General features: G+C 67.4%; 1 protein-coding gene across 2 annotated transcripts; it reads left to right on the forward strand.

Annotated features, from left to right (window-relative positions):
- The first annotated feature begins 619 nt into the window (after positions 1-619).
- Positions 620-21,143, forward strand: INTS1 (integrator complex subunit 1). 2 transcript variants are annotated; one of them, XM_037057957.1, is made up of 46 exons: positions 620-952; positions 1,367-1,660; positions 1,803-1,999; positions 2,143-2,280; positions 2,583-2,742; positions 2,899-3,004; positions 3,115-3,307; positions 3,384-3,529; positions 3,616-3,757; positions 4,182-4,358; positions 4,947-5,055; positions 5,213-5,333; positions 5,730-5,807; positions 6,234-6,391; positions 6,760-6,856; positions 7,400-7,491; positions 7,651-7,711; positions 8,104-8,301; positions 8,546-8,675; positions 8,919-9,095; positions 9,205-9,354; positions 9,612-9,896; positions 10,585-10,752; positions 10,845-10,956; positions 11,440-11,601; positions 11,845-11,991; positions 12,244-12,342; positions 12,500-12,624; positions 12,885-13,139; positions 13,514-13,673; positions 13,748-13,888; positions 14,172-14,346; positions 14,421-14,544; positions 15,107-15,237; positions 15,684-15,771; positions 15,861-16,087; positions 16,225-16,348; positions 17,162-17,295; positions 17,601-17,793; positions 18,215-18,342; positions 18,431-18,543; positions 19,208-19,321; positions 20,030-20,100; positions 20,452-20,543; positions 20,628-20,737; positions 20,812-21,143. In XM_037057957.1, exons 1-46 carry the CDS (start codon positions 895-897, stop codon positions 20,925-20,927), a joined length of 6,576 nt encoding a protein of 2,191 aa, XP_036913852.1. In that variant the 5' UTR covers positions 620-894; the 3' UTR covers positions 20,928-21,143. The 2 variants fall into 2 exon arrangements, with proteins under 2 accessions (XP_036913852.1, XP_036913853.1); XM_037057958.1 differs by having other exon boundaries at positions 3,121-3,307.
- Positions 21,144-24,939: the final 3,796 nt, after the last annotated feature.

Consider the following 24,939-nt stretch of genomic DNA (forward strand, 5'->3'; position numbering starts at 1 on the left):
GCTCCTTGCTCCGGGCTCCTTGTTCCTGGTGGGGAGGGGGGCTCCAGCCAGAGGTCCCGGACTTCGGAGGCCCTGGGATGGCGTGAGACTCCCAAGCGAAGGAGGGCCTGAGGGTCTGCGTGAGCTCGGAGCCCCGTCCTCCGCTGCAGAGGAGTCACACTGTGCACGCCAGGACCGCAGGGCTCTGGCGAGGGGCTGCCCTCCGTGCCCGCAGGAAGGAGCTGGAGGTGGCAGGTCCCTTTTGTTCTTCTACGCTGTGTCCCTAGACTCCCTCCTACCTCCCCCGGTGGGGACACCAGAGCCTGCCCTTTGCCTCGTAAATGGGAGAGAAGGACTGTAAAGGTCCAGCACGTGTGGCTTAGAACCAGCGCCACCCTTTTCAGCCGTGTGTCCTTGGTCAGGTCACTACTATCATCAGCCTCAGCTGCGCAAAGAAAGTGACAGCTCCCATCTCTCCGGAGAGATCCGCGGCTGCACGACACCGCCGGCCTCCCGCCGCCAGAGGACGCTGCAGGCACCGCGCAGGCGCTGCGGCCTCTCTCGCCTACCCTCTCTATGCCACCGCAAGATTTTGCTTCCGGTTTTTCTGGCAGTCGGGACGCTGAGAAGTCGCGGCTTCCGGTTCCGGGGTGGCCGTGGCGGCGACGAGCGCTCGCTGTCGTGGGTCGCTCGTTTGAGTACCGCGGCTGTCGGTGACACCGATCCTCCCGGTGGTTCTGAGGCGGCGCTCGGGCGGCCCCGTGGGACTCGCTCCGCCCGGCAGGGCTCCGATGCCCCTGGTCCGACGCCCCGAGTGGCAGAGGAACGAATGAATGAACGAGCTGGTGAACTACTTGGCGCCAGTCTTCTCGGTGACAGCGCTGCAGCGAGGAGCGGCGAGGGGCAGGGGGCGCCATGAACCGCACCAAGCCCCCCGCCGTGCGCAGGCCCAGCGCCGCGGCCAAGACCTCAGGTGCGCGGCTGCTGCCTGCGCGGGCGGCGGCTTCCAGGGTCGGGGCCTCGGGCCTCGGTGGGGGAGTTGGGACAGCCGTGACGGCCTCGGGAAGGCTGCTGTCCCGTTTCCGCCGGCATCCGAGGCCGCAGGTGCGCAGCCAGTAGCGAAAGGAGGCCCGCCGGAGCCCCTGTGCGGCCGTAGGCGCGGAGCCGAGCCGCCCTGGGTCTGGTAGCCTCCCAGGCGTGTGCATAGGGCCGGCCCGGGTGACAGCACTGCGGCATCTGCTGGGGACCTCTGGGTGGCTCGTTTCTAGCCACCCTGATCCTTTTTAGGTCCCCTGGAGGTAGTGGGAGGTTGGGGTTCTGTGCTCACGGTTTCCCACCTCTGCGCCGTGTGATTGTTGCACGTTTCTCCTCCTCCCTTGCTGTGCAGGGCACCCTCCGCCTGGGGACTTCATTGCTCTGGGCTCCAAGGGTCAGGCCAGTGACTCGAAATCGGGGTCTACCCTGCTGAAGCCTGCACCTTCTGGCTTGCCGTCCGAGCGCAAGAGGGATGCTGCGGCTGCTGCCCTGGCTGGAGCCACAGCCCTGCCGGGCCTCACCAAACGCCCCAAACTATCCTCCACACCCCCTCTGAGTGCCCTGGGGCGTCTGGCCGAGGCTGCAGTAGCAGAAAAACGTGCTATCTCTCCCTCAATTAAAGAGCCATCCGTGGTCCCAATTGAAGGTAAAGTCAGTCTCTGACAGTGTATAGCCTGAGACCCTCACTCGCCGGGTCTCGGGTGGGTGCGCTGTGCCGGGTGGCTTTGGGGGGACTGGAGGGGCAGTATCTGTGGCCACCTGCTCTGACACCTACCCCCTCCCTGCAGTCCCACCCCAGGCGCTGCTGGATGAGGTGGAGGCGGCGGAGCTGGAGGGCAACGACGACAGGGTGGAGGGCGTGCTCTGCGGGGCGGTGAAGCAGCTGAAGGCCACACGGGCCAAGCCGGACAGCACCCTGTGCCTGAGCCTCATGTACCTGGCCAAGATCAAGCCCAACATCTTTGCCACAGAAGGTGTCATCGAGGTGAGGGCAGGCCAGAGCAAGATGGGCCCTCGGCCCTGTGCTGCTACTCCGTCCCAGGCACCTCCACCTGCCAGGCACGCTGGCTCTGCCGCATGTGCAGTGCAAGGCTTCCCTTGGCAATAAATAGGCACTGTCTCTTGCAGGCTCTCTGCAGCCTTCTACGGCGGGACGCCTCCATCAATTTCAAGGCCAAGGGGAACAGCCTGGTGTCTGTGTTGGCCTGCAACCTCCTCATGGCTGCATATGAGGAGGACGAGAACTGGCCTGAGATCTTCGTCAAGGTGAGTCACTTCCCCAGGAAGCTTGGTGAATATGCTGCTTTGGGGTGAAGGAGGCAGAGTGCCATGGGAGCAGGGGTGATAGCTGGATCCCGGGAGGAAAACGGAGCAAACAGCGCGTTCCGTCAGGGCGGCTGTCTGGTGGCCCAGGGCATCCTGTCCCCTGCACGGGCTGCTGTGAGGTCTTCTCGGGAGCCCTGTCCGGGTTGCTGGCAGCATTCAGGGAGGTGCTTGTTCCCGCTTTCCCATGGCCCAGCCCCAGAGCAGCCTCTGGGGGCCTGGATGCCAGCCTCTGTCCTGGGCAGGTGTATATCGAAGACTCCCTGGGGGAGCGGGTCTGGGTGGACAGCCCACACTGCAAGGCGTTCGTGGACAACATCCAGACGGCCTTCAACACCAGGACGCCCCCCACGAGCATGCTGCTGCAGGGGGAGGTGGGGCGCAGCGGGGGGGACCTCAGTGCAGGTGAGAGAGGCCAAGCTCCCAGGCTGGGCCGGGAACCGGGGCTTTCAGTGGAAGGGGAGGGCTCGCACCACCTCACTCCAGGGAGCCTGGTATTAGGGGGGCGGGTGCTTGCAGAGTGGGCGGGTGCGTGTGTCCACGAGGCCCCCCGATCTGCAGGGAGCAGCCCACACCCCTCGCTCACCGAGGAGGAGGACTGCCAGACAGAGCTCCTGATTGCTGAGGAGAAGCTGAGCCCCGAGCAGGAGGGGCAGGTCATGCCCAGGTAGGCCTGCGGCCCGGCCCCTGCCAGCACAACCCCTGTGGGTGGGCGGTGGCAGGGGCTGGGCTCGTGAGGACAGCTTCCCTCCCTCCTTCCGCCGCCTCCCCCCTCTGGCCTAGGTACGAAGACCTCACAGAGAGCGTGGAGGAGTATGTCCTGGACGTGCTGCGGGACCAGCTCACCCGACGCCAGCCCATCGACAACGTCTCTCGGAACCTGCTGCGGCTGCTCGCCTCCACCTGCGGGTACAAGGAGGTGCGGCTCATGGCCGTGCAGCGGCTGGAGATGTGGCTGCAGAACCCCAAGGTGAGGGCAGCGCAGGGTCTGCGGGGCCCGCCTGTCGCCGAGGTGGCAGGGCGGGGCTGACGGTGCCTCCCCGCAGCTGACCCGGCCGGCACAGGACCTGCTCATGTCTGTGTGCGTGAACTGCGGCACACACAGCGCCGAGGACGTGGATGTCATCTCCCACCTGGTCAAGATCCGCCTCAAGCCCAAAGTTCTCCTGAACCACTACATGCTGTGCATCAGGTGTGGCCTGGCGGGGGCTGGGGTGGGAGCGGGTTCTGGGGGTGGCCCGGCCCACGTCAGCACCCCTTTGCTCGGCTCGTGTCTAGGGAGCTGCTGAACGCACACAAGGACAACCTGGGCACCACCATTAAGTTTGTGATCTTCAACGAGCTGTCCAACGCCCGGAACCCCAACAACATGCAGATCCTCTACACGGTGCTGCAGCACAGCTCCGAGCTGGCGCCCAGGGTAGGGGTCCGCGCCGAGCGGCTGTGCCAGGGACCCCGCTGGGCCTGGGCCTGCCGAGGGGCGCGTGGCCTTTTCTGTGACACCGGGTGCCTAGACGAGGCCTGTGGGGTGAGGCCGGGCTGCATGGGAGGACGCTCTGGAGGACGCTCAGGATGCAGGGCCGTGTCTTGCGCACTGGACAGCGGAGGGCCCAAGGGCGTCTGCAGGCATCCCTGCAGCCCCACACGGGCCTCAGGCCCAGGGGAGAGTCTGCCGTGCTCAGCCACCTTCCGAGGGACCGGAGGGCAGCGCCCCCGTCACAGACGAGCTAGGCTTTCGGATGGCTCAGCTGTGTGTCAGCCGTTGGGGCCGACTGGGTCTGTGCTCGGTGGGCCGAGGCTGGCAGGAGCTGCAGGTGAACGCGTGTGCTCTCTCCCTGCCCCAGTTCCTGGCCATGGTGTTCCAGGACCTGCTGACCAACAAGGACGACTACCTGCGGGCCTCGCGGGCCCTGTTGCGCGAGATCATCAAGCAGACCAAGCACGAGATCAACTTCCAGGCCTTCTGCCTGGGGCTCATGCAGGAGCGCAAGGAGCCCCAGTACCTGGACATGGAGTTCAAGGTGTGCCGGAGCTGCCCCTCCCTCGGCTGACGCTCACTGCCCCTCGTGCTGTCTGTGATGCGCTGGGCTCAGTGGCCGGCACCCACGTATGCAGCAGCCGGTTCCAGAGGGCAGCGTGGGCTCCATCCTGGGAGGGGACCAGGGAGGGGCTGGCTGCGTGCCCCCAGCGGGGTCAGCAGCCTCTGGGCAGGCGAGGAGGTGGAGACAGACTGGTAGCCGGCGGGACGAGGGGAGCCCAGGGGACAGTGAGCGGGGACCAGGGGACCAGGTCCCACTGTGCGGACCAGACGGTCTGCTCTGGGGGGGCTTTCGAGTGAGGGATGGGGCGGAGGGAGCTGGTGGTAAAAAGCAGGTGCTAGCCCGATTGTGGAGGATGGCGAACACTACCAGGCACGTTGTCTGATGGCCTGGGTGGTGACACGCTCGTCAGGGGCAGGGGCTTTGTCCAGCTCTGTTGGCTGAACCTCCTCTTCGTGGCCTGACCTGGCCTTGCTGCCTGTGTGCGGGGCCTGTGTGCAGGGGATGCCCGAGTTGGGGGTGTGGGCAGGGCCACGGGTGCAACCCCACCGTGCTGGGCTGTGCTTGCAGGAGCGGTTCGTGGTGCATGTCACGGACGTGCTGGCCGTGGCCATGATGCTGGGCATCACGGCCCAAGTGAAGGAAGCTGGTGTCGCCTGGGACAAAGGGGAAAAGAAGAGTAAGGACTGGACTCTGCTCGGGGCCTGGGCTGGGCCACAGTGGGTGCTCCCGTGGCTGCAGACCATCCCCGAGGTCGGGCCTGGAGCTGCCGCTCACGGGGCATCTGGGGCCTGGAGCTGCCCCCCAGGCCCATGGTGACCCCTCATCCCTTCCAGACCTGGAGGTGCTGCGCTCCTTCCAAAATCAGATCGCCGCCATCCAGCGGGACGCGGTCTGGTGGCTCCACACCGTCGTGCCCTCCATCAGCAAGCTCGCCCCCAAGGACTACGTGCACTGGTAGGGCTCGTGTCCTGTGGTGCAGCGGCTCTGGGCAAAGACAGGCAGCCGCTTCCCAGGGCCGACAGGTGGCCTGTGACAGGGCTCGCCAGGCATGTGAGCCTGTCGCCTTGGCTATGGCCCCTGGCTGACATCAGCCACTTGGGAACCACAGGAGCCGGTGGACAGCACTTGTCCCTCGTGCTGTGTGACACAGGGGACGTCCTGTGCGCTGGTGGGGGCGGCGGTGGGGTCCCATCTGCCTGGGGTCAGGGCCACAGAAACCCCACTGTGTCGCCTGCCAGCCCTGCAAGTCTTTGCGGGGGCGGGGGTGCCTGGAGGAGCTGCCACGGGGAGCTGGGGGCCCAGGAAAGGCGCATTCTCAGGCTCCTCCCCTGGTGGCCGCTTCCCCCGCAGCCTGCACAAGGTGCTCTTCACAGAGCAGCCGGAGACCTACTACAAGTGGGACAACTGGCCGCCCGAGAGTGACCGCAAGTGAGCCCTGTGCGCGCCGGGGGGTGGGTCCGCTCCAGGCAGAGTCTGCAATGCCCTGCTCCGCCCAGACCCGGGTGTATGTTGCCAGCACCCCCAGAGGTCTGTGCTGTGCCAGTCGGGCTTCCCACCTGGCACCCCTGGCGACACCCAGGCCACTGGCCCTCCCTTTGCTTCCAAGTAGCCCCCCCCCCACATGTCCTCCCTTCCCCCTGACCCCTGCGCCCCTCCTGGCTCATCCCGTGCCCTCGCCCATCCCAGCATGGTGCCTCGGGGTTGTGACTGGCTCATCTGACCCTGGCTCTGAGCGCACAGAGGCATCAGGAACCAGCCACCTGGGAGAAGGGGGGTGGCCCTCCTGCACTGGCCTGTGGCACTTGGTGCAGGGAGTTGCTGCCCTGCCGAGCCCACCTCCTGGTCTGCCCGCAGCTTCTTCCTGCGTCTGTGCTCCGAGGTGCCCATCCTGGAGGACACGCTAATGCGTGTCCTTGTCATCGGGCTGTCCCGTGAGCTCCCGCTTGGGCCCGCTGATGCCATGGAACTCGCTGACCACCTAGTGAAGCGAGCAGCGGCTGTGCAGGCGGACGGTAGGGTCCCTGCGGCTCTATCCCGGCCCCGTGGGTGCACTCTCGGGTCAGCCCGCCCCCTCCCCCCACGGTGCCTGCTGTGGTGCTGTCTCCAGCAGTCCTGCCTGTTCTCTGGACCAGCTCGAATGCCACCAAGGGACACTTGCCTCGGTTTCCCCCAGCTGGCTCAACAGCTGCTCCCACCGCCCACGCTGGGTTCTGCTGGTTGCACTTCACCTCCTGTCCGGTGTCCTTGCCAGTCCCCTTGCCAGTCCTCCCCTCCTCCTGGGCTTCTGGGGAGCAGGCCCCCGTTGTCTCGCTCTCGGCATCCCGTGGCTTGAGTCCCTCACCCTGGCACCCACTGAGCGGGCTCTGGGCCTGCATTTCAGACGTGGAAGTGCTGAAGGTGGAGCGGGTCCAGCTGCTTGACGCCGTGCTGAACCTCTGCACCTACCACCACCCGGAGAACATCCAGCTGCCCCCGGGGTGAGTGCTTTGGGCCCCCCTTGTGCAGCCCCCCCACTCCCCCACCCCGGCCCTTCCCTTCCACCCTCAGGCTCACTGTCCATGGTCCCATGGGGCTCCAGTGCTGCCTGCCCCTTGAGGCGACCCTGGGCCTGGCTACAGACCCCCGCCTGCCCCTGCTGTCCTCGGGTGTTGTGGCTGTTCGTCCGGCATCTCACAGGCTCCCTTCCAAGCCCGTGGGCACGCATTCCTGTTCTGGGGCGGCAGCGACCGTCTGCTCTGCTCCCGTGGCCCCTCACTGAGGCGGCTCATGCGTGGTCCCTCGTTCACAGTCTGTGACTCACTGTTGTCAGTGCGTCCCCCCGGACCATGTGGCCATTACCACCTTTATGTTTGAGAACACCCCACACCCACACTGAGGCACAGGCCCAGTGTCACGGATGAAGAAGCAGCTGTAGACTCAGCCAGGCAGCGAGCCGGGCTGACGCCACTCTGCCCCGGGCTGACACTCCTTCCTGGCCTCGGTGCGGCTGAGGCTGAGCTGTGGACAACCTTGTGTTGCAGGTACCAGCCCCCCAACTTGGCCATCTCCACTCTTTACTGGAAGGCATGGCCGCTCCTGCTGGTTGTTGCTGCCTTCAACCCAGAGAATATTGGTGAGTCCTGGCCCTCGTGGGTCCTTGGCTGGGCGTTGGCACCGCCTGGCCTGGAGTGGGGCCTGAACATGAGCCAGGAAGAGGGGCCCCAGGTCTGGTGGGGGCCCGGGCGGGCTTGCTGTGTTCTGGCTTCCACCCATTGGGCTCCTTGCCCCCTAGGCCTGGCCGCCTGGGAGGAGTACCCCACACTGAAGATGCTCATGGAGATGGTGATGACCAAGTGCGTTGATGGGCCCACTGCTGAGAGGGGATGCCCGAGGGGTGGCCTGATTGGCACCAGGAGGAGTGCAGGCCGGGCCCCTGGCTGCGCTGGAGTCTCGGCAGAGCTGACCCCTGGGCTGCGTTTCTTGTGGGCTAGAATGTGTGAACTTGAGTTCTCGGGGCTTTCCCCCGTCCCCTGGCTGCAGGGTGGGGGTGGGTGTCGAGGCTGCAGGGGCCTCCCGGGTGGTGCTCGCGTCAGGCTGGTGGGGTGACACAGGTGGGAGCGAGCGGCGGTGCTGGGCCAGAGCGCGAGGCTGGTGGGGCAGAGGCGGGGCAGAGGCGGCAGGAGTGAGGGCCCCCCGCCTGGAGCGCAGGTGCAGCTCGGTGACGGCTCCTCCCCGTGCCCCCCAGTAACTACTCCTACCCCCCGTGCACCCTGACGGACGAGGAGACCCGCACGGAGATGCTGAACCGGGAGCTGCAGACCTCCCAGCGGGAGAAGCAGGAAATCCTGGCCTTCGAGGGGCACCTGGCGGCCGCGTCTACCAAACAGACCATCACCGAGAACAGCAGTCTCCTCCTGTCTCAGCTCACCAGCCTGGACCCGCAGTAGGAGCCGTGCCCCAGCCCCAGCCCCTTGGCTGCCGGGGTCCATGGCAGCGGCTCGTACTGAGCCTCGGGTGGCGGGTGCACCTCTGGGCAGGCTGCCCTCCCGGTCTTTGTGGAGTCGGCCTTGGTGAGGCCGAGAGGGCGGGCAGCCAGGGGGGGCCCTGGGCCACTGGGAGCAGGGAGGGCCTCTGGGGGCAGGCGGCTCTGCGGCGGCTCCCCACGGCCCTGCTCTCTGGCCTTTCAGAGGACCCCCTCGGAGGCCACCCCCTCACATCCTGGACCAAGTGAAAAGCCTCAACCAGTCCCTGCGCCTCGGGCACCTGCTGTGTCGGAGCCGAAACCCGGACTTCCTCCTCAACATCATCCAGAGGCAGGCACGTCCTGCTGCGGCTGGGGAGGGGCGCAGGTGGGGGGAGCAGCCCGGGGTGGGCGGGCCCCACAGGGGCGTCAGCTCCCCAGTGTTAAGCGAGGCCACGGCCAGAAGAGGGCCCCGGCGCACGGGCCGCCGCAACAGCCCGGCAGCTGCAGGACTGGGGTCTCGGGGCCGGGCGGGCCATCGGGCCGGGAGGGGCCGAGGCAGGTGTGCGGTGGGGGCTGAGCGTGGCCGTGCTCCCCAGGCCTCGTCGCAGTCCATGCCCTGGCTGGCCGACCTGGTGCAGGCCAGCGAGGGCTCCCTGGACGTGCTGCCCGTGCAGTGCCTGTGCGAGTTCCTGCTGCACGACGCCGCTGCCGCCGCCGCCGCAGAGGAGGAGGAGGAGGGCGGGAGCAAGGAGCAGAAGGCCAAGAAGCGGCAGGTCTGTGGCTACTGCTCTGCAGGGGCAAGGGGCCCTCAGCACATTGCCCTGGTGGGCGGGCGATCCCCCAGCCTTGCTGGCCCACCCTGAGGGCCCTTTGTCCCTGCAGAGGCAGCAGAAGCAGCGGCAGCTGCTGGGCCGCCTGCAGGACCTGCTTCTGGGCCCCAAGGCCGATGAGCAGACCACGTGCGAGGTGCTGGACTACTTCCTGCGGCGCCTTGGCTCCTCCCAGGTTGCCTCTAGGGTGCTGGCCATGAAGGTGAGCCCGCAGCACGGCCCACCGTCCCCGCCCTCCTTGGTGTCTCCTTCCCTGGGGCGAGTGGTCACCTGCAGCGAGCCCGTCGGCTTCCGTTGAAGGGGCAGCTGTGCTACCGCTCTCTCTTGCAGCAGCTGTGGTGGGCGCAGCGCCTGTCGTCTGCAGCCCACCTGTCCCCTGTCCTTCAGGAGCCGGCCCGCCCCCATCAGGCGCACTGGTGGAGGCTTGGGACCAGCTCTGACCAGCGTGTCTGCTTGCAGGGCCTGTCACTGGTGCTGTCAGAGGGCCGCCCACGGGACGGCGAGGAGAAGGAGGCCCCGGTGGGGGAGGACTCGGGGGGTGCGGAGGCCCTGCGGGGCTACCAGTGGCTGCTGCACGACCTGCCCCGGCTGCCCCTGTTCCCCAGCGTCAGTGCCCCCGCCGCCCTGGCGCTGCAACAGGCTGTGCATGTGGAGACCGACCCCCAGACTGTCAGCGCCTACCTGGTCTACCTGTCCCGGCACGCACCTGTTGGGGAGCAGGGCCAGCACAGCGACCTGGCCTTGGTGAGGAGGTGGTGGCCGGCAGGGTCGGCCCTTGGGGGAGGGGCCTTCCGTCCAGAGCAGACGTTGGGGGTGAGAGAACCAAGGAGAACCAGGGGCCGGTTGGTGCCCGGCTAGCGCTGTCTTCCGGGCTAGGTTGGCTTGGCCACACCCAGGCGTCCTGCACTGCCTGCCATTCCTGCCGGGGAGGTGGCTGAGCTCCGGTACGCTCCCCTGTTCTCGCCTGCTCTTGTCTGGGTGGCTTCCTCCTGCGAGTCTCTCTCGGGGGCTTGCTGTGGCTCAGTGGCCGAGGGCAGCGCCTGTGGGGAGCAGGGCAGACGAGGGCCCTGGGGGTGGGCTCTCCCTGCCTGGGTCCCTGCCTGGGTCCCCGCTGCGGCGCCAGAGCCTCAGCCGTAACATGGAGTGCATGGGTGTGTGGGCTGCCCTTTGGGACCTGAGGTTGCGCACTCTGGTCATGGCTGGAGGTGGCAGTGGGTCCTGTCCCTGCGGGACAGCTGGTAACGGCCACAGATGCTGCCAGGGCCGTGCCCTCTCCTGGGAACCTGTCAGGCTGGGGGCTGAGGGGCCCCGTGTGCGGCACCCCACCCCGCCACAGGCACACTGCTGGTGGTCGCTGTCCTGGAGTGCAGGCGGCTCGTTGGCTGTCGGCACGGTATGGAAGGGAGCCCCTGACGGCCACGCTCGCCCCCAGGACGTGGCCCGGCTTGTGGTGGAGCGCTCCACCATCATGGCCCACCTCTTCTCCAAGCGCTCCCGTGGTGCCGAGTCTGACGTCGTGCTGGCCGCCCTGCTCTCCATCTTCTCCCGCTACGTCCGACGCATGCGCAAGAGCAAGGAGGGGGAGGAGGTGTACAGCTGGGTGAGGCCGCTGCCCCGTCCCTGCACCCCTGTCTCCACCCCGTCCTACCTGCGGGCCCTTGCCCACCCGCCCTCACCCGCCCTTCCCTGCAGTCGGAGTCGCAGGACCAGGTCTTCCTTCGCTGGACCGGTGGGGAGGCGGCCACCATGCACATCTTGGTGGTGCACGCCATGGTCATCCTGCTGACGCTGGGCCCGCCCCGTGGTGAGCTGCTGGCCCCGTGGGCTGTGGCTTTGCACCAGAAGAGCCTGGTCCGCTCGGGTGCGGGAAGGGCCCTGTTCCCGCCAGCCAGGGCCTCCCAGGGGGAAGATACATGGGACTCCTCCCCCTGCCTGTCCAGGGGCCCAGGGGTGGGGCACACGGCACCCTCCGTGCAGCAGCATCACAGACAGGCTGGCCGTGCATCCGCCCAGCCACACGTGGTGCGGGCATCAGGAAGGGCTGTGGGCAGTGCCTGGGCCTCCGCCTCCTCACTCTCCTTACTCCCAGCCCCCCCTCTGAGACCTGGGGTTCACCACAGACTCGCCCTGCACGTGGCTGACTCTCACCCCAAGCCTCCGTTTCTGGGGGGAACGAGGAAGCCGGGGGGGGCCTGCAGCTGTGCACAGGGCTGGGGCTCCTCGGATGGGGGGTCGGGAAGGGCCTCGCGGAGCCGCCCCAGCTTCTCACCCGCTCTGTCCCCTGAAGCCGGGGACAGTGAGTTCCAGGCCCTGCTGGACGTCTGGTTTCCGGAGAAGAAGCCGCTGCCCACAGCCTTCCTGGTGGACACTTCGGAGGAAGCGCTGCTGCTCCCCGACTGGCTGAAGCTTCGCATGATCCGCTCGGAGGTCCCTCGCCTGGTGGATGCAGGTGTGACCGGGCTGGGCTGTGCGAGGCTGCGTGTGGGAGGGCCAGGCGCACGCCCCCAGGAGAACACCTGGGAGGATGCTGGTCCTCGATCCTGTTCCTCAGGCGTGAGGCTGAGGGCCCGACGTGGGCAGTCAGCTCAGACGGGGGGCCCCTCGGGGTTCTGGGGTCACGCGGTTGGGCTGCAGGGCCATGGGCCGACAGGCGGGGGCTGGGCGCGGCGTGCTCACTGAGGGCCGACCTCAGCCCTGCAGGACCTGGAGCCCCAGCAGCTGCTGCTGTTCGTGCAGTCCTTTGGCATCCCCGTGTCCAGCATGAGCAAGCTCCTGCAGTGCCTGGACCAGGCCGTGGCCCACGACCCCCAGACCCTGGAGCAGAACATCATGGACAAGAGTGAGGGCGGGGGCGCCTGCCCTGCTGGGCAGCACCGGGACCTAGTGTGTGCCGTGCGGGGTTGGGAACAGGGGCACACACAGTCCCTGAGCAGGAGTGTAGAAGCTGGGGCCGTCAGGGGGGCTGGATCGTCACCGTCCAAGCCAGCCTGGGTGTTGTCATGCCCTCGGGGGCCGGGTGGCCAGCCCCATCTGCTGCTGCTGAAAGGCCCAGCTCCTGTGGGCCGGGCGCTGACCCCTCTGCTGTTCGCAGACTACATGGCGCACCTGGTCGAGGTTCAGCACGAGCGAGGAGCGTCAGGAGGCCAGACTTTCCACTCGCTGCTCACGGCCTCTCTGCCTCCCCGGCGAGGTACTTGCCCGACCTATCCCCAGACCCAGCAGAAGTGGTTGCCGCTGGCCAGTGTTGGAGCTCCTGGCCCAAGGCTCTCTTTGTGCTGGGGGCGGGCCTCTGGGCCAGGATGGCCTTATGGGCATGGCCCCGCTGAGGCCCGCCCCTCTCCCTGCAGACAGTGTGGAAGCACCGAGACCCAGAAGCAGCCCAGATCCGCCTCCGGGCCAGGGCAGGGTCAGGGCCGGGACTCAGGTGCGGGTGCTCGGTCCGGAGGACGACCTGGCCGGCGTGTTCCTGCAGGTACCACCCCGCTGCCTGGGCCGCCCTCTCAGAAGCTGGATGTCCCCTATCTGCCCCGTCCCTCTTGCCTAGGGGGACGGCTTTTACCCGCAGACTCTAGCCGGGGCCGAGAGACCGCTCTGGGTCCTCACAGGGGATGGAGGGCCTCCAGCACAGGCCTCAGGCCACCGGGGGGGTGGCGCTGGTGATGGGTGCAGGGTGAGAGGTTCAGGGCCCCGTTCTGCCGCACCCGTGCCAACCTCTGCCCTTCCTCTGCCCAGGTCTTCCCGCTGAGCCCGGGCCCGCGGTGGCAGGTCTCCAGTGCCCGCCCTGCCGCCTTGGCGCTGCAGCAGGCCCTGGGCCAGGAGCTGGCGCGAGTGCGGCAGGGGACCCCCGAGGTGCCGGGCGTGGCGGTGCGCCTGCTGCAGGCCGTGGCCCCCCTGCTGAGCTCGCCCCGGGGCGGGGCCCTGGTGGCCTCCATGCAGCGCAGCCACTTCCTGGCCTGTCCTCTGCTGCGCCTGCTCTGCCAGTACCAGGTGGGCTGGGTGGGCTGGGTGGGCTGGGTGGGCTGGGTGGGCCCCCGCCCCTGTCCTCACTGTGGAAACGGCCCCACCTCGAGGGAGGGGTGGTGTCAGCCACGTGGCTGTCACTGGGACACGCTGGTTTCGCCAGAGTCTCCGCGCAGGGTTCAGGTCTCGTGTGTCTTGTCATCTGTGTCTCTCTGGCGTGTCTAGTCTTTTCTCAGACCCGCGGGAAGGTAAGTGCAGACAGCAGGTGCTTTGCCTGGGGGGCGTCCAGGTAACGTCCAAGGTCCCAGAGCCCCTGGGGAGCGCTGTTGAGAGACCGTGTGACGGTGTCCTGTGGGCGGGTCCTCGGAGCTGCTGGCCACGGGCTGTGCTTGTCTCCCCAGCGCTGCGTGCCCCAGGACACCGGCTTCTCGTCGCTGCTCCTCAAAGTGCTGCTGCAGATGCTGCAGTGGCTGGACAGCCCGGGCGCGGAGGCCGGGCCTCTGCGGGCCCAGCTCAAGCTGTTTGCCACCCAGTACTCGGCGCGGCGCAGGATCAGTGACGGTGAGGACCGATGGGGACGGGGGACAGCCCTGTCGGTACCAGGGGTCCGTGTGCTCAGAGGCCTGTCCCTACAGTGCGGAGCGGGTTCCTGCACCTGGCCGAGGCCCTGGCCTTCCGTGGGGACGTGGAGGTGGTCAGCTCCACTGCCCGGGCCCTTGTCGCTGCCCTCCGGTCTGGGGAGAAGTGTGGTGTGGAGCCTGAGCTGGTAGACAAAGGTACTGGGGCCCAGGCCTGTGCAGATCCAGCCCAGCGGGCCTCACCCAGGCTCTACTGGGCATTCGTGCCCATGACAAACCCACACCTGGTTCTGACCAGCTCGCCCCGTGGTCTCCCTTCACCCCGAGGCAGGTCTCCAAGCCCCACCCACTGCTGGTCAGCCTGGGTGTGGGCCCACCAGGCGCCGTTGGCCCGGGATGGGGGGCTGTCCCCGAGTCCAGTGGTCTGAGGACTGCCTGGCTCTACCCCCACCTGAGTGGTGTGGCCTCTGTGCTCCTGCAGTCCTTCGGGGCCTGATAGAGGTGCGGTCACCCCACCTGGAGGAGCTGCTGTCCGCTCTCTTCTCTGCCGCCTCCGCCTTCCCAGCCTCCAGGCCTGTCGCCGTGGTGAGCTCCCTGCTGCTGCAGGAGAAGGAGGAGCCCCCGGCTGGTGGGCCGCAGGACGCCGACGGCAGCAGGTGAGCGGGTGGGGCGGCAGCCAGCCCCGGGGGCAGCCCTGGCCAGCGCCCCTGAGTTCTCCGCTCCCTTTCAGCCCAGAGGCCGTGCGGCTGGGGCCTTGCTCGGGGCTCCTGGTGGACTGGCTGGAGATGCTGGACCCTGAGGTGGTCAGCAGCTGCCCGGACCTGCAGCAGAGGCTCCTGTTCTCCCGGAGCAAGGTGGGCTATGCCCTGCCGCGGACCAGCCACTGTGTGTACGGGGGCACCGGGGGGGGGGGGTGTCATTCTGAAGGGGACAGGTGACCCCGTGGCCAGCAGGTGCGCAGCAGAGCCCAGTGCCCGTAACAAGGGGGGTGGGTCCTCTCAGTAGTCGGGCTCGTCCCAAGCCCTGCAGGGAGGGCTGGGCCCTCGGGTGTCCGTCTGTCCGCAGAGGACTCTGGGAGCCTGAAGCACGGCCGGGACGACCTGGGCCATGCCTGCTGTTGGGCCTGTGGTCGCAGTTGCACGGTGGTCTCTCCTCAGTCTCCTGAACAGCCCTGGCACCGGCGGCTGCGCGCAGGACATGGTTTTGGTTCGCCCGAGCGCATTGGCTTATGTGTGTCCCCGTCTCCGAGGGGTCGGGTCATCTCAGCATGTGTGTCTTCTGCAGAGTGGCTGCTGGGCCTGGGGTGCAGGCGGCCAGGGCCGCTTCCAGGGCAGGCGCTCCAGGTCTCCCTCCCTGGAGCCCCTCTCTGTTATCTGTGGCCTGAGCAAGCATCACCCAGACTTCCTTCCTCCCCAGGGCAAAGGTCAGCCTGGCCCTCAGGTGCCCACCTTTCGACCCTACCTCCTGGCCCTCCTCACGCACCAGTCCAACTGGTCCACGCTGCACCAGTGCATTCGTGTCCTGCTGGGCAAGAACCGGGAGCACAGGTGAGCCCCTCCTACCACCTGCCCCTCCGGCTTCCCTGGGTCCAGGGCTCACTGGGCTGCCTCCTCGCTGGGGTTCTTCCTGCTTGGCCCAGTGCCCCTGCTCCAAGTGACCCCAGGGCAGACAGCCAGGGCATGGGACAGTCCACTGTCTTCAGATCTTGTCAGGGGCCGTCGTTCGCACAGTGCTGCTGGGGCCCAGTGTCCAGCAAGCCTGCAGTGGGCAGGGCCGATGTGCGGTAGGGAGAGGTTGGGCAGGCTGGGGCCACCGTGCCGTCCAGCCGCTGACCTGGGCCTTTATCTCGCGAGCTCCTGGGGGTGTCCGTGGCCTGAACATGTCCTTGTGTGGAACCTCTCAGTGTCCCCTTCCCACCCCAGCACCGCCACATTGCACTCTGCCCAGAAACCGAAACGGCCCTGAGCTCAGCCCAGCTTCTCGCCCCCTCCAGGTTCGACCCATCGGCCTCCCTGGACTTCCTCTGGGCCTGCATCCACGTGCCTCGGATCTGGCAGGGGCGGGACCAGCGCACCCCGCAGGCAGGCCTCGGGAGCGCCCACAGGGTGGGGTGGCGTGCGGGAGCCCTGCCTTCCACCCCAGGGCTGACTGGCTGGTGGGCCCGCTGCAGAAGCGGCGGGAGGAGCAGGTGCTGCGCGTCCAGGCCCCTGAGCTTGTTGGCCTGGTGGATCTGATCCTGGCGGAGGCGGAGGCCAGGAGCCAGGATGGGGACTCGGCGGCCTGCAGCCTGCTCCAGGCCCGGCTGCCCCTGCTTCTCAGCTGCTGCCGTGGGGATGACGACAGCGTCAGGAAGGCGACCGCGCACCTGACGGGCTGTATCCTTCAGTGGGGCGACAGGTGAGGGTGCCACACGCGGGTTCCCAGGCCCCACCTGTCCCCAGGCTGACGGGTCCCGGGCTGGCGTGATGAGCAGCACAGCGTGAACTGGGACCGGGCGCCACGGTCCCTCACCCGCCCTGCCCCATCTCCCCCAGCGTGCTGGGCCAGCGCTGCCGGGACCTGCTGGTGCAGCTCTACCTGCAGCGGCCAGAGCTGCGCGTGCACGCGCCCGAGGCCCTGCTGCACAGCGTGGGCGCCGCCGCCAGCAGCACCTGCAAGGTGAGGCCAGTGCCCTGCTTGCGCCCCATGCCTCAGCCTCAGCCACAGAGGTGGAGACCCCAGCTGGGTACCAGAGACACACACTCAGGAGTCTGGTGTGTCGTGGTGTGTCTGGGGGCCCTGTCCCCTCTCCGACCTGGTGGAGGGTCTCGGACGTGGCTCTTCTCCTTAAAGGTCCTCAACGTGGGCCGGAAAAGAGCAGGGTCTTCTGTGGTGAGGGGCCACTGGCTCAGGAGCCGTGTGGTGCTCAGGATGAGGTTGGACGGCTGTGTGCCCTGTAGCCATCTGCAGCCAGGAAGCATGCCCTGCCTGTGGTCCTCCCTGTCACCTTGCCCCTCCTCGCGTCAGCTTGGGCTTCCTGGCCTGCCTGTCAGCAGACTTGCATCTCGTGCCACAGGTGTGGGCGGAGCGCTCATTTTCATGGCTTCTGTGGGCCAGGCCTCCCGCTGGGGTCCACCTTGGGGGGTACTGTGGGGGGGCCCAGCCTCCACTTCTCAGTGCCCGCGTCCCCGTGGAGTGGCGCATTGCTTTTCTGCGCTAGCTTGCTTTGGTGTCTGTCATTTCACACAGTTGGCCAGTCAGGCTGGGCCTGAGATGTGTGGTTTTCCCGTGCTCATCAGGTCCTTTGGCCCAAAATGAGAGCTCTGTGGAGAGGGGTCTTTGGGGACTTTGGCCACAGCCCGTTGGCCTGCAGAGGCGCCAGAGAGCATCGGGGAAGATTTCTCTGGGCCACTGCAGGGCGGCAGCAGGCTCTGGGGCGGGCAGGTGAGGTGTGCAGGCCGCCGGGCCCCAGCCTCTGCCCCTCCCTCCCAGCTGGACGTCCTCATACACCGCTTCATCACTCTCCTCGCCGACACCAGTGACTCGCGGGCGTCCGAGAGCCGCGTGGCCGATGCCAACATGGCCTGTCGGAAGCTGGCCGTGGCCCACCCCATCCTGCTGCTCAGGTACCGGTGCTGCTCCTGGCAGAGGTGCTCCTGCCCTGCCCGAGGGGCTGCTCTGGGGGTGCTCAGCCCTGCCGCCACACTGGGTGGGCCGACGGCTGGTGGGGGAAGTGCACAGCTCTGGCCAGGGACGGCCCAGCCGTGGAGCCTTGGTAGGGGGCCCGGGACCCCAGGAGAGGGCGGTCAGCACATTGCACCTCCTCAGAGATCCAGAGCTGGCCGGGGCGGGCGTTTCAGGCAGCTTCCGTGTGGTCTGCATGTCCCTGTGTCAGGTGGTCAGGGCCACCGAGCGCTCTTCCTGTCTCCAGGCACCTGCCCATGATTGCTGCTCTCCTGCACGGCCGCACCCACCTCAACTTCCAGGAGTTTCGGCAGCAGAACCACCTGACCTTCTTCCTGCACGTGCTGGGCGTGCTGGAGCTGCTGCAGCCGCAGGTGTTCCAGAGCGAGCACCAGGGGGCGCTGTGGGACTGCCTGCTCTCCTTCATCCGCCTGCTCCTGGTGGGTGACCACCTCTGCCCCTGTGCACGCCCAGGCGGAGGGCGGGGACCTGCTCCTGCACCCTCCCCAACCAGCTGCCCCCCTTCTCCTCCCAGCTGCTCACACAGCCCTGGCCAGGCCCATCTGACCAGGACAGGGGTGGGTCCTTGGCCTGCCCCCCGGAACCAGCTCTCACCCTGGGAAGCCCCCAGCTTTTCACGTGCCCAGTCGGGATTCAGGGCTGCCTTTGCAGCTGCCCAGCCTCTGCCCAGCCTCCAGTCGGGTGTCGCCCTGTCTTCCACGGGGGGCTTGAGGGACAAGGGCCCTTTTGACCCTTCGGGACCCTTAACGCCCAGCGGCCAGTAGGCCTTGGGGGCAGCGTGGCTGGGTGGGGTGTGTTCAGTCTCTGAGCGCCCCGCACCACATGGTGGCCTCGTTGCAGAACTACAGGAAGTCCTCTCGCCACCTGGCCCCTTTCCTCAGCAAGTTCGTGCAGTTCACCCACACGTACATCACGCGCAGTCCCGCGGCCGCCGTGGCCTTCCTGCAGAAGCATTCTGATGCACTCCAGTGAGTGTGGGCAGGGCCGCCCCCTCCGTCCCCCCCAGTGCCCCCCACAAGGACCTGCATCCTCACGGTTGGCCTGTGCTCTCCCCAGCGACCTGTCCTTCGACAGCAGCGACCTGGTGATGCTGAAGTCCCTCCTTGCGGGGCTGAGCCTGCCTAGCAGGGATGGCCGAGCAGACCAGGGCCTGGACGAGGAGGGCGAGGGTGAGTGGGCCCTCGGGCTCCACCAGGAAGGGGCCACAGGCCTGGCGGCAGCGCAGCCACCCTAAGAGCCTCCTCCAGTGTACCTGGGTGGCATGGGCGTGCACGCAGGCAGCACGAGCGGTGCAGCACGAGCAGTGGTGTGGCCTGTGTGACTGCCCAGTGCCCTGCCCCTCCCTGGAGGCTGGCCGGGTGCCCCTGTCTTGGCCTTGTCTCTGCCCCATGGCCCTTGCCACCTATCGATGACCCAGCGCCACGGGCAGGGCCATCGGTGCTCCAGATGTCCAACAAGTGGCTGGTGGGCCAGTGTGTGACTGAGTGGTCAGAAGCCCCATAGGTGCCGGCCCTTCAGGGCCTCTGCTGCCAAACCGTGGGTGTGGAGTGTGACTCTCGGCAGTGCTGGGTGTCCGATGCCACATGCCAGTGAGCGCAGGGCGGGGACAGAGCAGGTGACAGGCACTCCTCTCGGCTGCTGTGGTGTCACCTTTGCTGAGCACCAGCAGGTCACCAGGCATCCTGCTCAGCCTGGGGTGGTGGGTGCGCCTCCACAGGTACTGGCCCCTGGGTGTGGAGGGTCTCCTGACCGCACCCCTGGGGGGACATTCCCGGGGCAGTGCTCCTGGGCCGGCCGGCTGCCTGCAGGCAACACTGGCCTCCTGTCTTCCAGATGAGAGCTCAGCTGGCTCCCTGCCCCTGGTCAGTGCCTCCCTCTTCACACCTCTGACCGCGGCCGAGGTGGCCCCCTACATGAAGAGGCTTTCCAGAGGCCAGACTGTTGAGGGTGCGTGTGGGGCCCGGGGCTCGTGGGCAGTTGCTGCGGGGCCTCTGGAAGAGCAGGCCACGCTGGGCCTGGGGGCAGAGGGTACGGGGGGAGGGCAGGGACATGGGCCAGAAGGAAGGCCGGCAGCTGCCCTGGGTGGTAGGCTCCAGACAGCAGAGGGGGCGGGGTGCCTGCAGGAGGGAAGCTGGTTGTGGGCCTGCTGACGGCTGGTGCCCCCTGCAGGACAGTGAGGTCTGGTCCAGGGGTCAGGCCACAGGGCACCTGCGCAGGTGGTGCTGGGGTGCCCAAGAGTGACGTGTGTCGTGTGTCGGTCTGGGCTGCCACCTGGCAGGAGGGTGGAGCCAGGGCCTCTGCATCCAAACGCTGAGCCCGGCCCTCAGGCCTGCCTAGAGGAGGTCTCGGGAAGGGGCGATTCTCTGGAAACTTCCCCGACCACTGGCGCCTTGGTCAGGGATCGCTGGCCTGATGCAGCTGGGACGCTGCTCCTGGGCCTCCTCAGGTGCTCAGAACAGTGCAGAAAGTTCCGGGAGGTGTGAGCACCAGGGTTCTGCTCAGTCACACTACGCCCGGAGAGCCCGCTGAGGCTAGGCCGGGGTCCACCTGGGGGTCCTCGTGACTCTCCTGACCTCTTCCCCCGCCTGGTGGGGGTGGGGCGCAGGCCAGCTGGGGCCCTGCTGCAGTAGTCTGGCCCTTCCCTGCCCGTCCCAGACCTGCTGGAAGTCCTGAGCGACATAGACGAGATGTCCCGCCGCCGGCCCGAGATCCTGGGCTTCTTCTCGGTGAGCGGGGGCGGGGCCTGCTGTGTGGGCGTTTCGCAGGCCGGGAAGGAGGGGTCCTAGGTGGAGGGGTCCTGGGTGGAAAGCCTTCAGGGGTGTGGGCAGCGCATGCCCCCCAGGCTTGCTTACAGTCCCTCGCAGACCACTCTGCTCAGGGCTGGCACTCGATGATGGCTTCCTGCCCAGGGGTCAGCGGTCTGGAGCCGTGCAGGGACTCGGGAGGGGCTGGGGGAAGGGGCTTCCCTGCTGTCCTGGCAGCTGTTGGGAGGCTGAGATCCTGAGGGCTGAGGGCTTGTGCCCTGGACAGCAGGGCTCTCGCCGCACCCTGACCCCGACGCCCACCCCACCCCACAGACCAACCTGCAGCGGCTCATGAGCTCGGAGGAGGAGTCCTGCCGCAGCCTGGCCTTCAGCCTGGCCCTGCGCTCCATCCAGAACGACCCCAGGTGAGGCTGGGCTGTGGCCGAGTCGGGGCCCCGGGCTGCCTGGCCACAGGGGATGGGTGCCCACCAAGTGCGTGCCTCTTCCAGCATTGCGGCCGACTTCCTGCCCACGTTCATGTACTGCCTGGGCAGCCGGGACTTCGAGGTGGTGCAGACGGCCCTCGGGAGCTTGCCGGAGTTCACCCTCCTCTGCCAGGGTGAGTCTGCGGGCTGCCCGCCCAGGCACCCGGTGCCTCCGCAACCCCACCTGAGGGCCCCGTCTCCCCCACAGAGCACGCGGCTGTGCTGCTGCACCGGGCCTTCCTGGTGGGCATGTACGGCCAGGTGGACACCAGTGCCCAGGTCTCTGAGGCCCTGCGGATCCTGCACATGGAGGCAGCGACGTGAGCCTGCCGGGGCGCCGCACGCCAGCTCCGGGCCCTCGACCTGCCCGCCAGGGTTTCTGGATCAAGCCCGGGGGCCTCCGGTTCACTGAGACTTTCCCACCCGCAGCTGGTGGGGATGGGGGTCTGTCCGCCGGTCATCTCCTTGCCTGCAGGGACAAGGATGTGGGGGGCAGCTGTCCCCAGTGGGGGGCGGTGTCAAATGAAGCATTCTCAACTCAAGAGCTCTGGTGCTGGTGTGCTTGTGTCCTGTCTGCCTGGCCAGCCGGCTCCTGGCTGGGCGTGGGGGGCCCCAGGGATCTGTCCAGAGACAGGAGGGCCTGCCTGCCCCAGTCTGGGTGGTGTCAGGAGGGGAGAGGGCAGTCCCCAGGCCCCTCCTGGCCCTAAGGCCTCTGCTGGGGAACAGTTCCCATCCACCACGGGTGGGGAGCTGCTGTGGGGGTCTCTGCCCTGAGCTTGGGGTGGGGCACCAGGCGGGGGGCAGTGTGAGGTCAGCTGCTCCGGTGGGCCCCGGATCCCCAGACCGTACAGGCAGCTCTGCCCCTTGTGGCCACTTGCGGCAGCCAGAGCGCCTCCCTGGCCCCAGTGTCATGCGTCCTACCCCCCGCTGGCTCTCCCCTAGCCCTGCACTTGGTGGGGTGGGCCCCCGTGTCCCTGCTGCCAGGATCTGCTGGGGTGGGGCACTGGCGCCTGCTCCCTGTGCAGCCCCCCAGCTCCTGCTCAGCTGGGACCACCAGGGGGCGCTGTGGCTAAAGACAGATCCAGGCTCTTCTGGACACACAGTCCCAGTGGGGTGAGGCCTGACCACCGTGGCCATGCCTGGGCCTCTGGTCCCTTGCTCTCCAGGGCACTCCTGCACCCTCCCCAGGGCTCCTGGCCTGCCAGCTGTCGGGCCATTGCCTGCGCAGCAGCCCTTTGTCCAAACCCTTCCTGTTGCCCCTGGGCCACTTGAGTGAGCTGCTTCTCAGCTCTGTGGAGGGGCCCACAGAGCCTAGCTCAGGGGCACCACCACCCTGCCTGGCTGCCAGGAGCCGCCTCGTCCGGAACACCCCTTTGCATCACACTGCTTACACAACCCCCCACACCACCCAGCTGGGCTTGGGTAACAGCCACTGGGACACCTGCAGGCCCCCAAGTGCCACTGCCTCACCCAGGGCCCCAGAGCCACCAGCAGGTGGGCAGTGCGTTTCCGTATTTGGCTGGGAACATGACCCGGGACGTGGGTGTGAGGGGCTGCTGGACCCCTTCCTGCCTGGCCCCCCCGGTGTCAGCCCTGGGGCCACCATGGCCTGGCTCCCTCTGCAGAGAGGTGCAGTGTGGGCACTTCCGTCATGTGGCAGAGATGGGGCCAGGGCTGGGTGTACGGCCCCGTGGGGGACGGTCTGGCAGCACCTGCGAAGTCCACATGCCTGGGCACTGTGCTGTGTCATGGGGAGACCAGAGAGGCCCTCTGGCCGAGGTGGGGCTGTCAGCGGGGGTGGCTGGGGCCGGCCTTCAGGAGCTGCTCTGGGAGTCACCGCTGCCCCTTTCACACATGAGGAGACTGAGGTCCAGGGAGCGGAGGGCGGGCCCCAGCTCTCTGGCTGGTTCTGGGCAGAGCTGAGCTGCGGGAGCTGGGGTGCTGTGGCGAGGCGGCCCCTGTGCCCCAGGCACACGCATCCAGCCCCGGGCCTGGGGCCTGTGGCCGTGCAGAGGGGCCAGGAGGCACCAGGCCAGGTGTGGGCACCTCCCGGGCCCTGGGTGGCCGGTGGCGTGGGGCAGGGGAGGGAGCAGATGTGACTGAGGACCTGGGGGCCTGTAGCAGGTGTGGCTCCTCTGGGTGTCCTGACACCTCGCCTCGGCTTCAGGGTGCCAAGGGCAAGTACCCAGGGCTGTTCTGGTCACTACAGCAGGTCCCTGCCCTGTGCCTCACCCAGTCCTCACCCAGCAGGCGGCAGCCTCCCCAGCCTGAATGTGGGCCTTTGTCCCCGCTGACCCTGCGGGCTTGGCTGCTGAGAGGAACAGCCAACCAGGTGTCGAGCCCTTCTAGTCCTGTCCCTCCTTCCCTCGGCTCAGCACCCAGCCACGCTGCCTCTGAAGCCCAAACTGGTCCCAGCAGTGTGGCCCCAGCCCTGCCCCTCACATGCCCACCTGGCCAGCCCCCACTCATCCTCAGCTCCCAGGGCTCCTCCTCCAGTAGGGCTTCCTGCCTCCCGTAGTCAGGCGCCACCTTGCCCCTGAGTTTTGTGTGTTCTCCCTGTGGGTTACTCACACCAGGCTGGGAGGGGGTCCTGTCCCAGCTGCCCGGAGCCCAGACCTGGGTTGGAGCTGGGGGACGGACCCTGTGGTTCCACCTGTGTCTACCCGGCCCTCCAGCCTGGGCCCCCCCGGGCTGCTCACCAAGTCCTGGGAGGTGCCTGGGTTGGAAGGTGTCTGCATGTTGGGAAGGGGGTAGGGGCGATGGGCCGGGACAGGGCCCACTGGGGCTCTCCCTCTTCCTCTGGGCCTCAGTTTCCCTCTCTTCGAGAGGTGTTGCACTCACCCCCACCTGCCTGGTGGGGGCCAACGGTCAGAATGGACACACCAGACCCTGAGCCAGTCTGGACAGAGGAGCTTCGGGCTGGGTGGGACCAGGGGGGTGTGGCGTGTGGAAGCAGGGGATGCAGGTCGGCCGCTGCTTCCGGCTGGGCCAGTGGCCGCAGTCTGGCTGGGGTCTGTAGCCCTGGCCACCCTCTGAGCCCCTGAGCTCTTCACCACAGCTACTTCCCACAGAGCCACTGGGCCCAGGGGGCAGCTGAGGGGAGGGCACTGCAGGGTCCCTGAGGGTAGGTTCCTGCCCGTGTGTCCGGGGGTCAGCAAGCTCCAGGGGTGGGTGTGGCTGTGAGCTCCTGCCACGGGGGCTCCTGGGGGGGTCCAGCCTCAGTCCCTGCAGTCCCCTCCACTGGAGACAGGAGGGCTCCGGGCTGAGGCCAGGTGGGAGGGGTGGGGCCCGGTGAGGCGTTGCCGTGGGGATGAGCTCATGCGTTTCCTTACAGCCTCATGAGGAACACCTGGTTTTATTTTCAGTTCTGGGAAGGGGTGGGTCCTGACCTTCAAACACCTCAGCCAGGCAGCAGCAACAGCAGGTGGGGCCCTGGGGTCCCAGATCTCCCCAGCGAGGGCTCCCCAGGGCAGTGTCCCCACTGTCACCCTGGGGGTGGTCATTTTCCAAGGTCACGCAGGGTGAAGCTCCTTTGGGGTCCTGGTCCAGAACCGTGCCCCAACCCAGCCCCCACCATGTCCTTCCCCAGAGCAAGTTACAGCTGTGACCCAGTTAGGCCGGGGCAGCAGAGGTGGGGTCATTTCAGGTGCTGGCACACGAGGGTGTGGCCTGAGGCCTTGGCCCGGGCCTGCCTGCCCTTCACTCGGGGGAAGGTCGGGCAGGCAGAGCCAAAAGTCCAGCTCCCTCACCCAGAGCACGCACTCCCCACCCGGCCCAGAGTCCCAGCGCCTGGCCCAGTGGAGCCTGGGGGGACCTGCATTTGCACCCCACGGGCCACGTCAGGAAAGGCTGTGCGGAGAGGGTGGAATGTCAAGTGCGTCTTGGAAGGACGAGTAGGAGTTTTTCAAGTGGGAACTCACACTGGCCTGTCGTGGGGGCCTTGGTTTTCACTAGCCATCGTGTGTGGGGGAGGGGCCCGCTACCAGGGGCCCCTGTAACAGCGTGGGGATTAATAATGTATCTATAACACATCATCGTGGCAGCCAAAAATGATCTATAAATCGGCGGTAAATGTTTTATAATGTTTTTGTAACCCGTTATAAATGATAAATGGCAGAGTATAGATGCTGGATCAAATATTTATATCGCATTGTGTGCGACGTCGGGCTGCCACAGTTCGGGAAAGCCATTAATAATAAAGTAGACGGAAATGTAAAAGTTGCCGCTGTGCCCGGCAGAGCCATTTATAATGAAATGTGGAATCGGGCCGTTGGAAGCAGCCCAGGAGCCCCGGCGAAGCCCTGGCCAGGCTCTCCCGGAGCCCGGGGAGGAGCAG

Source organism: Sturnira hondurensis, unplaced genomic scaffold, assembly GCF_014824575.4.
Source record: "Sturnira hondurensis isolate 20B ecotype Veracruz unplaced genomic scaffold, ASM1482457v3 Scaffold0009733, whole genome shotgun sequence".
NCBI lineage: Eukaryota > Metazoa > Chordata > Mammalia > Chiroptera > Phyllostomidae > Sturnira > Sturnira hondurensis.